An 11,192-nucleotide genomic window follows, 5' to 3' on the forward strand; every position below is an offset into this window, starting at 1 on the left:
CCAACCTGCATAGACCCTCTAACCTTACTTAAGCAGCATGTTCTGTGACATGTCTTAAAACAAATGTAATCAGTCATTAATAACCACTGAACATTTGTAATGAAGATCTGGTTCCAAGACTAAAACAGCCTGAGCATCTTCAGTGGATAAAGTGCCAGGAGATCATATATCTTAGCTGTGTGAAAGCTAAATGGAAGTTTTAATGTGCATCAGCCAGCTGTATCAATGTAACTTATTCCCTCTAGCCAAGCAACACTAATTCCAGTAGGTGCTATTATCTACAACCTTACTTTGTGTTTTTTTAATAGACAAAAGTTACTGCTATAGAAGAACTGAAAATTGAACAATTGCTAATCTGCAATTCCTTTTAAAAGCTTAAGATCTGGGGGTGATTCCTAATCTGTTATCATATTTAGATTTCATCATTAAATACCCCTGTAAAAGCAGTGTTTCCTTCTCTTCTTTATTTAAGGGCAACTGTTTTCCACTCCCTAATCTGTGCAGAGGAACAGGGAGGAAAAAGTAGTAAGAGATCCTTCACTGCTAGGTAGCCGTACAAGTATAGCCTCCCTAAAATCTCTACTTCTTTCCAATTTCCAAGCTTTCTTTTTAGGCACCAGAATCATAGTAGCTCCTTGCACAAAGTGCTTCTGTGCCTGTAGAAGATGATTCAGGACTTGTCCATTTTTCTGTAATTGGTTACTAGATGTAACCAAGTTAATAGTGTATAAACTCACATCCTAAATTAGGTGAGAGGATTAGTTTACCAGTTTAGAGGATTTATCTGATGTAGTCTTCATGTGTTTGTAGTAACAGAATAACATTAAGGGGGGGGCTGTAGTTTTTTAAAGATGTCCATACTTCAGTGAATCACCAAGCTAAAACTCCAGAGCTTGATGGCCAGTAACTGGCATGAACCTGTTGTGAAACTGCCCTTTGTAGTCCATCCAGAACTTCCCTACTAGCAGAGCCAGAGTTACATCTCCACCACCACCACCTATGGCCCCAAGGAATGCCTCAGAATGCAGTAAGAGCATTTTGTATTCTGGTGAACCCTGCCAGTGTAGTAGATATAAGGATGAAATGAAAACTAATATAGGTTAGAGCACTATCAACCTTCTTTTAACTTGTCTTCAGTGCTGAACTAGCCTTCAGCAATTGTAGTAATTTGGAAAGCAGAAAGGTGGCTTGACCACCATTAAACTTTCTTTGTTCAGCTAGCTTAAACAACCAAAGTCCTAGCACAAATGGTGATCTGAACCAGACTTTAAGCTGAACATAATGCAGGCTAAGACGAATGAGCAGGCGCTGCAGTGGCACAAAATAAGTTAACCGAGTTCAGCGGCATCCCTACATCAACAGCTTGCAATGAAAATATGGGAACTTCTAGCAACTAATATATATGTACAGCATAAAAATTAAGATTTTAATTTAAAAATTATCATACCTTAAAGTATCTAAGTACAATTTTTTAATATATTTTCCTGAAGAGAAACACTTCTACATAGTATAGGAAAAACAGATTGCAATTAAAAGTTGTGTTTCCCACACATTTTTTATTTATTGACAAATATTCAGAAGATTAGTTGCATAAAACAGGCTTATACTTATATGTTGGAAGTTACCAGATTAAGTTAAGGGTCAATAGACTTTGAAGCCAGTATTGATTATGGTCTACGTGGTGACAGAAAATTTACAGAGTGTAAGAAAGGAGGGGTTTAACTTAATGCAACTGATTTCTCCCTTGCTGAGGAAGCCACAGGTATAAGGTTCAACCTAAAGAGCAGAAGGAATTTGTCACAGTGATGGTGGCCAGAAGGTGCACTGGTTCAGAATGTCCTAAATGCAGCTTCCGTGAGTGGGAAGTGTTAACAAAGCTTTATAACACTAAAAGGGCAAGCAGCCCCTAAAGTCTGCTGGTGCTGGGACATGCAATGTGCACCCTCAGTGTTCACAGTAATGAACCTAACTCAACACTGAACCAATGGAAAACATTTAAAAATCAATCTGAGTTATTAGAAAGATGGAATTCAGACAGCCAAGTTGCTTTTGCCATAGTTTCCAGTGTTGCCAATAAGGCTTCCATTTGTTCTCCAGAAAAATGTTGTAGGTCCATAGATATTGTATGAAGAAAGTTTGGAAGCTTTTGGAAAGTTTCTAGCTCTCTAGTGAAAAGATCTACTAACCAATCAGCAACAAAGCTACTTCTCAACTTTCGGCCATCATTACCCACTAATGGAACTGAATTTGAGCAGCCTAGTTCTTTGAAAGTTAAAGTAAATGGTGAAGGCAGGTTATAAACGGAGCAAATGTTTAGCAACATCTTACTAAATAAAATCAACCAAAGTTCTGTTTGCTGGCTGTGGAAATCATCTTCTACATGTTTAGAGAAACTCTCAACCATCTCTTCTGGGCAAACAATATCCAAAAGTTCTTCTTTTACTGGTACAGATTCCACATAATCCAGCGGGAGTTTTCCAGAAGAGTCCTTCTGCTGTAGGAGCTCGGGTCCTGCAGGAAAAAATACAAACAGTTAACAGTAACAGCACTTTCAAGCCAGCAGCTAGGGGTCTGTTTATAACCTGTTTTTGTACTAAGTTATACTGACACATTGGTTACATGTTGACTGAACAGCTGAGACATGTTAGAGGGAAACTTCAAGTCAGTTGTCTTATTAGTTGCGGCTTTCTTTATCCACTTATTTTACTATTTAAAAAGCATAACAATCTCTGGGAAAAAAGCAACATACTACCTGTCTAAATATTATCTCCCAAAACTTAGTGACAACATACAGCACACATAAAAATGACATTTATAGTATTAAAGTGTTGCTAAGGTCAAAATTCATTAAAAATTCTTAGCATCAGTTATGCATACCTGCTGAAGATATGCCCAAACACAATATTTACTTCCAGTGTGGTGGTGATTTTGGCTTATTATATTACTGGTTAAGTTAACACACAGACAGATCAAGTAACTTGTTCCGAATAATCCAGGTTCCTCTTCACTACTAATCACTTAGGTACACTAGATGTTTTTAGCAATTTTTGTAATGCCAATGTTAGATACTTTAATAAACTATGTTTTAAGTAAATGGGCAAAATGTCTAGACTATGGTAGATTCTTTTTTTAAATAACCCCCAGATTTATTACTAGAACAGAACTGCCCCCTTTGTAAGTTTACAAATTTACTAAGTTAAATTTGTAAGAAAGAAAAATGAGTTAGGCTAATGCATAACAGGTGGCATATTCAAGGGTGAACACTTAAGCACTTTTAAGCTGCAAACCTGTGGTGTTATAAAGGCCACAGTTGCATTCATGTAACTTCTCTTTGCCAGCCTCTGATGAAAAAAAATATTTTTTAAATGCAGCAAAAGATAACTGTACTATATACATAGCCCTACATAGTACATTCTGACTTTCTTATCCTGCTTTAACTCTAATAGCATGTATAACAATGTTTTTTTCTAACACCAATAATTATGCAAGATATTTACATAACTTTTGCAAGTTTTTTGGGGAAAAGCATTTTTAAAAAGCTACTTCAGAAATACTCCAAATTACAGTTATTGAACCTGAGTGAAGTTACAATGAATGTATAATGCTGTCTCCACCATGCTGGTGTCAAACTACTTGACAGGCCAAAACCCAGAATGTAACAAAGGCAAAGATAAGGCTGCGTTCAGCCTCTACAGTTGCCAGAAGACCTTGATGAATGCAAGTGCAAGTAGATCTCCTCCCCTAGGACAACAGGATCATCCACTACCTATTCTTCACAAGGAGCAGGAAAAATGCACACCTGTCAGTGCAATGCCATTCTCTATTGAAGAGCTGGGCTTACTATAATATTGGCTCTTGCATCACTTAGACCGATTGAAGTGAGGCCAGGTATTGGCTTGGCATGTCAGATACATGGTTCAGTAGATAAATAAAACACCTGGGAGACACAGCACTGAAGCTCAGCAAACATGCAGAGGTAGAATAGCAGAGGAATGTATTGATTATGAGATGGTGTCTGTAAAACCAACATAAGTAGCCTTTAGGGGGCAGGAGAAGACTGTAAATACAGAAGTCTCTGCCAAAAAACAAATATAATTTTGTCTCTCCCAGCTTAATTGAGTTATAAGCCACCTAAATACAGTGCATTCCTTTGCATTATGTGCAGAATGATTTCTTTCACAAAAGTCTGGACACATTTATTGGGCAGAAATCAGTTTGATACATTCAGTAGGTATGAACAGTATAAGGAACATAAATCTTTGTTTTAGCAGATGAATTAGATATCAACGGTCTCTTTTGAGAGAGTTATTTGTATTTAGTTAGCTCATAAACATGGTTGGTTAATTTAATTTGTACAGTCTCTCTCAAAATAAGATTTAAGCTTCCTGTCACTCGAAAAAAACTGTGAAAAGTATGATTGGTAAAGTGTAGAAGAAGCAACGACTGATTGTAAAGCTACGGTATCCCAAATCACCATTATCCCTCCCAAACAGCAGCTATCACAATTACAAAATGGTCTTCTCTTTAACTAATTTCCTAGCAAATTTTTCTTTGAAGATAGTCACAGTTTTTTAGAGATGCTGAATAATTTTTCATTGAAATATATATCATGTAGAACTCTAATCAAGTAAATCTCTTTCTGTCTATAACATTACAATATAGATCAAAAAAAATCTGTAAAATTACTTAGTAATAATTTTTGTTCATTCACCAATGAGTTGAAGAACTGTATTTGAATCTTGTCATCAGAGTGTAAAACATTTTAAACAAACCACATGTATGTTTAATGTTTTAATATAGGAATAACAGGTCATGGATATTTGATGGTAATTACATATTTGTTTTGATGACAATCCGAATAAGTGAGAAAAGGGTAATATTTCTCTCTCTAGCATTCAAAACAGTTTGCTTTCAAAATTTATTTTATTTTAAACAATCACTGCATTTCACCATCTCCTAAGAAGAAAGCTATGGACTTCACATGGACTCATCTAACACTGGATAATTTCTCTAAACCAGTTTAGCATAAATGCACTCACCCCCATGCTGAAGTAGCATCTTGCCAATTTCTACATGTCCGTTTGACAGCGCATCATGCAAAGGAGTCACCCCGTCCACTTGACTGAGCAGGTCTACCTCCGGACAACGTTGCAAAATTTCATGGACACACACTGTGCTGCCATGGTTACAGGCTTCATGCAAAGGCGTCCAGCCAGCATAGTCTGAATTATAAATCAAGGGAAGTTTTTAAAAAGCAAAAATTACAGTAAAATGCTCATAATATTATTATTCTATTTTTTAAAGAAAGCTGTGCTGTTTAAAAGAAACAGTATTGCTTATTTATACTAAAACTGCAATTGTTATTAAAAGTAAAAATTACTGAAAAAGTATTAGCTTTTTTTAAATTGCATTTTTAGGTATCGACAGAAAATATGGTTAGTAAATTATGATGCACATTCCTACAAAATTTAGGATATCAGTTCATAAAATCTTTGCTTTAAGTCCTGACTCCATATTATTAGAAGCAATTATGATTTTTTTTTAATCCTGTCTCCCATGTGAAGTTTTGCATTTCAAATTAAAATTACCAAAATTATTTATTAGTCTCAATATTTTGGTTGAGCATAGAAAATAACTTACCTTTAACATTAATGTCTACTCCAGGGATAGAGAGGAGCTGAATCAATTTCTCCACTTTGTTTCTTATGCAAGCTATATGCAGGGCTGTCTCTCCTACCATAAAAAATTAATAGATTGTACTAGACTAGGCAAGATAGCTACTAAAGAAAATAATCAAAGTGCACAGAACTAGGAAATCTGGCTATGCGCCAGAAAATTCAATAATGAGTAAGATTTTCCTTTGTCCTGTTTAACCATCTTTTAAGAAAAATTCAAAAAAACCCCACAGAGCTTCTGTTCCGTCACAGATCCAGCAATGAAATTGTACTGCAAAAGGTTTAACACAGGAATTATCTCCCCCCAGTTCAAGGTTTAAAGCTTCAATCACACTATAAAAGCACTGAATGATCACAGAACACCAAAAATACTGGGTTTTGAAGTAATAAAAGTTTAGAGTGTAGTTGCCCTCCCTTAAATTTATTCATGAACCTATGTTGAAATGTATGGCTCTTTTTACACAGCATTTATAGCTTAATTCAAATGAATGTTTCTGGCTAAGCACGAGTGCCTTTACATAGTCAAGTATAATTCAGAACTTCAAATCTGCTAACAGATGGTTTGCTGTCTCTCAATAGGCTGTCTGACTTGGCTACAGTAGTGGAAAGAAAGAGAGAGAGAGATGAATAAATGAAGGAGTTTTAATAATAATATTAATAATGATAATAAACCCTCATACCATTTACAGCTGACAAGAGTGTGGAAAACTGAACAGCAAGAGACTGAGAGCTGCTGCTTGAAGGTAAGAAAACGGTGTGATTCAAAACTTCAGACATGCAATACTCTATTTTGGTTTCACTAAGTGATTGCCTGAACAAGAGCCAGAGCAAAATCTTGAAGCCAGGTGAAAGATGATGCAACATCAGACAATTTAGTGATGAAATGTCTACATCAGACTACTTCTCTGCTGCTGGCGCTTTTAGATTGATTTTGATTCCACTGACACAGTCCCTATGAAAATCTAAGTGCTATACTAATTTCTTTCAACAGAAACAGTGCTCAGGATGTTAGTAGGGAGATGAAGAGTTTGATCCTGTTTTTGGCTCTACTCTTTTTAGTTTGCTTCCCTTGTTTAAAAAAAAAAAAAGAAAGTAATCATTCACATTAATTTTGCTCATTAACTTTACTTGAAGAAGCAGTGAAGAAAAAAGGCACCAATTTTTGAAGTGCGTGGCCTCTCTCTCTTGCTGAAGCTCTGTTTTAAATCTCTGAAATGACTGAGGTCTTTATCCTCCAGTGTTTCTCTCTCAACTCTGAACGTAATCCTTTGAAAGATGAGGGGTTTCTGTTGCCAATTTTACCTCAGTTCTCCCTTGGGCGTCATTATGATAAATATATTTGTACGAAAAATACTATCGGTAAGGTTCAAATAATAAAAATGGGAGTTCCAGCAAGCGATACTAGCTGGATAGAGTGCATTTTATTGAATTTGTGTAGTAAGTGGGGCCTGAGTGAATTACTGCAGTGCTATTCATTCTTAGGTGCTTGGGTTCCAGTATAGTTGAGACTAAAAGCCAAATGCCTTTCATAGTCTGGGCTCAATGCCTGGAAGAAAACAGTCCATATGCTTAACACAGCTATGTAACATAGCATACTCCTCAGTCTTTGTTCACAAAATGTCTAGGCCTGAAAGAGATGACGACTGAATTATACTTTCAAATCAGAAGACAACATTGATCCTACCAAGCACAGGTTGAGGTGGATTAGTAAAGTAAGGCGGGCAAGACTGGAATGAGCTCACAAGCTGTACACTGTATTTTAATATTTGGGGGAGGGGAGTATGTAGAGAAAGCAGCTTTATTCTACCATGAATACAATTATTTCCCTCAAATGAGCATTGAAAACAACACATATGAAACACGAGGAAGTAGTTCTTGGACATCAGCCATCATTTTAGCTCAGCAGTCATCAGGGCACGTGTTAAATTTGAAAGTACTGATTGTAGCCATGTAAAATTCTTAGTATAATTGCAAAACATAAAATACCTTTAATATTAGTCTTGTAAAGACGCATGTCTTTAACCATAGACTGATGACTTTCTTTGGTGTGTAATGCTTCAGCTTCTGCTGTCACTCTTAACTTCTCTGACAATGAAGGGTTCTTACTACAGATTATTTCACTTAAAGGAAAGCAAGCAATAATAAGTGTATTTTGTTAGATGTGCTTAATTTTTTTTTTTTAGAAAAGATGAAGATATACCTACTGGTAAACAGAGCAAGAACATAATCCATAATATGTTTTAGTGTTGTAGAGACTTTCTGGAATTTAATCTTAATTCTATTATCAATAGTTGTTAAAATACATACTTGATATGCAGAGATTTTTTGAAAGGTAATTTTTTGAACAGTTTCTTTAAGAAAGCATTTTATGTTATTGTTGGAGAAATAAATGGGCTCCAATATGTAAATATACTGAGGGAAGGAAAAAATGCAGTCCAGATGTGTTTCAGGTTTAAAATGGAGTTTTCTGCCAGTCTCAATAATTTGCAGACAACAAAACAGGTCACATAAAGTTCAAGAAATGTGTCAGGTCAGCAGCTGTCCCCCAAAGCAGAATACAACTGGTGATGTTATAGGTATTACTTACGGTAGATCAGGCAGCCCTTCGACTTGGTTCTGCTTATCACCATTTAGCATCAGTAATGCCCTTTGAGACTGAGGGCATGGCCATTGCCCTATTTTCTGTTTCTTCACTTTCTGCATTTTCACTGTCTCATGCATACCTAGTTCCCTTAAAGCAGGTAAATAGGAACGAACCTGTTGCAAGAGTAATGTTTCTTCTTTAATTTTTTATGACTTTATTTGGTAATTAGAAATTTGTATTCATTTTGCTTTTGTTGTACTTAACAAAAGAACACCGGAGCATACTTAGAAAGAGTTTAAAAATACTGATACTACTGAAATGATTGGTGTGCATAGGCACCAACTAATGTATCAATATGGAAAAAAGAATCTTATAATCACTACAAAATGTCCCCTTTGAGGATGACTGTCTCTCTCTAAAGCCTACTGGATCCCAGGATTAATGGGCAGCTTTACATATAAGCCTTTCTTAGACTATGCCACAGGGATGGGGGCAACTCCATATGAGAAGAAAAACTACCTTCTTGGATCAGCATAGAGTTGTGTCTTTTGGGCCTGATTGTAGACATCATGCTAATCACCTCCTAGGGCTAGAGAAGGATTTTTTTTCCTTATTGCCAGATAGGCCAGGTAGTGCTAATTTATCTTTTTTTTTTTTTTAAACTCTCTTCCCAGCAGTCTAGAGTCAATGTGTGGGTTACTTGTAACATCTTTTTTTTTTATTGAAATCTAGTGGTTTTCCAGTAGAGATAATAATTCAATAGTGGGGTCTAACTCCCTGATAAACCAGGATTTCAAACACAATAGAAAAAAAGACATCACCTAAAGAGCAGGTGGGGAATGGAGACGTAGCTTCTAATGGGATATTATAGATGTTGAAATTACTGGCTCCTTCCTACACAATGGGAAAAGATTCCTTCTTACTCTCTCCTCCCTCACTGTACAATCATCTACAAGGTGGCCTTTCAGTCCGAATGTGTGGAGTTAATTGCATAGGAAGACACTACATGAGTATTGGTGGCCAGACTATGCCACAGATTTAATACTGCTGTGGGGATAGGAAAAAATGACTTGTGACCTTAGGAAAACTGCAAAAGGAATGAGATTTGCTTTATTCACTAAAAATTCATATAATAATTCATATAATAATTGACTGCAATTACTGTCAGGTAAAGGTTCATTAACAATGCTAACAAGGTTGGAGTTTTTGGTTCTGTGTTGACAATTACATATATCAAAAATACCTTCACTTCTCTTGGTTCATTTTTAGACGTATAAGAATATCTTCCTAAAGCTCTGCCTAAAGCATACTTATGCTGAAAAGTAAAATAAATAAAAAAAATCCTATCCTTTTCTACACTAAACACAGAGTTTGTTGTGGCTTTCATATTCAGGGATGTCCATGATTCGGATTTGGGACACCACTGAAGGATCACATCAGCTGAACTCTGCTCTGCTATGTTTTCCCTTTTCATGTTCTGACCAGACCCTTTCAAGGTTTGTTAGAGACAACCTGAGTAAATGCATTCCCTATCTAACTTCTAGTGGCTGTGATGCCAAGCAACACTTTTAATGTAAGTAGGAGGAGGTGGAACATTAAAACAAGAGAAAAACTGCTGCCTGAAATCAAACATCTAATTAGTGTCTTGGTATAATGCTACAGGACTTTAAAAGGAAGAACATACCTTATCTCTTATACCTTGTTGATTTTTAAATCGTACACAACAGGCCATTTTTATTAAATTTTAAATATACTACTACATCTTTATAGTTATTGGTGCCTACTCCTTTCCCACTATACTTTCTTATGTTAGCTGCTACAGTAAAGTTATTGCAAATTGGTAAGCAAGTCCTGTCCATTTTGAACTATCCTCTCAAATTTGTGGCAAGATAAAGCCCATCCTAATATCATTCTGCATTTAAATTCTTTAGATTCTCTAGGGACAGAATGCCACATAGGCAATGAACATGTCCTGTCACAGTGAAAAAAGAAGGAGCAGGCAACTAAAAAGAAAGATTATGTTTTTCATAAGTCTCTCATAACATTCTTAAATGTATTAGGTTATCAAGAAATACAAATGTGTTACTTACTATTTTCTGAAGAGAAAGTGGTTCAGTAGAAATAATAATGTTCCTCTGTAGACAAAATTTTTTGAAGACTGCTTCTGCAACAAACATTTGAAGCCAGAGGGATGGTATAGAATCAATGAACACTTTTAATTTCTGTGCTGAAAAGTCTGGAGGAGTGGGGGAAGAAAGAAAAACACATACAAATGCAGGACACGAGTCACTTCCATGAAGGTGACAACTTAGTTAATACCTCTGCTAGATTTCTGTCCTATTGATGATTCATAAATTATTCTTCATGAAAATTACTAAAACTGTCACATTAGAGAGAAATTATCATTCAGCTGCTAATAAGCATACTTTCTACAATATTCATCAGCTTTTAAAAGCAGAACCTACTTAACAGCAAATCAAACCTTTTAGTAAAAAAAATCTCTGGATAGACTCTCTATAAAGGTTATTCTGAAGAGATAATTATTTACTAGTGGTGCACTGATAGAGATTTTGGGGGCCGATACCAATAGCTGATTTTTAAGGAGGCATATCAGCTGATATCGATCTGATTTCTGATACAGATGCATGTAGCTGGTAAGTCTGTTGTGGTGGAAGAGGAGGGAAGAGGCATGGGGGAGCAGATCAATGCCCCTGCAGTGAGGGAAGGAGTGGGGCCAGAGTAGGCGCTGCAGAGCTTGGGTGGGGTTGGGGACAGAGGCACGGCTCATCTCGGGGGTGTGGAGAGGGGGAGCAGCTCCTGCCACTGTGCGCACCCCGAAAGAGCATGGGGGGGGAGGCATGTGCCCCTGGATCTGTGAGGGGCGGGGCAGGGCACACTGCAGCTGTGGGCTGGGGCTGCGCCAGGCTCTTCCC

At 36.6% G+C, this 11,192-nt stretch overlaps 1 protein-coding gene across 1 annotated transcript in view; it reads right to left on the bottom strand.

Annotated features, from left to right (window-relative positions):
* Positions 1-1,407: 1,407 nt before the first annotated feature.
* SLF1 (SMC5-SMC6 complex localization factor 1) overlaps positions 1,408-11,192 on the bottom strand; it is a 67,558-nt gene continuing 57,773 nt past the window's right edge. The window contains exons 12-17 of the mRNA XM_019516885.1: positions 10,350-10,495; positions 8,263-8,432; positions 7,662-7,795; positions 5,641-5,733; positions 5,040-5,222; positions 1,408-2,511 (exon numbers count right to left, since the gene is read on the bottom strand). Of these exons, the coding sequence (XP_019372430.1) occupies positions 2,003-2,511; positions 5,040-5,222; positions 5,641-5,733; positions 7,662-7,795; positions 8,263-8,432; positions 10,350-10,495 (1,235 nt within the window). The 3' untranslated portion in view covers positions 1,408-2,002. The remainder of the gene's footprint in view (positions 2,512-5,039; positions 5,223-5,640; positions 5,734-7,661; positions 7,796-8,262; positions 8,433-10,349; positions 10,496-11,192) is intronic.

The sequence above is a fragment of the Gavialis gangeticus genome, unplaced genomic scaffold (genome assembly GCF_001723915.1).
Source record: "Gavialis gangeticus isolate Ggan-Ray unplaced genomic scaffold, GavGan_comp1, whole genome shotgun sequence".
NCBI lineage: Eukaryota > Metazoa > Chordata > Crocodylia > Gavialidae > Gavialis > Gavialis gangeticus.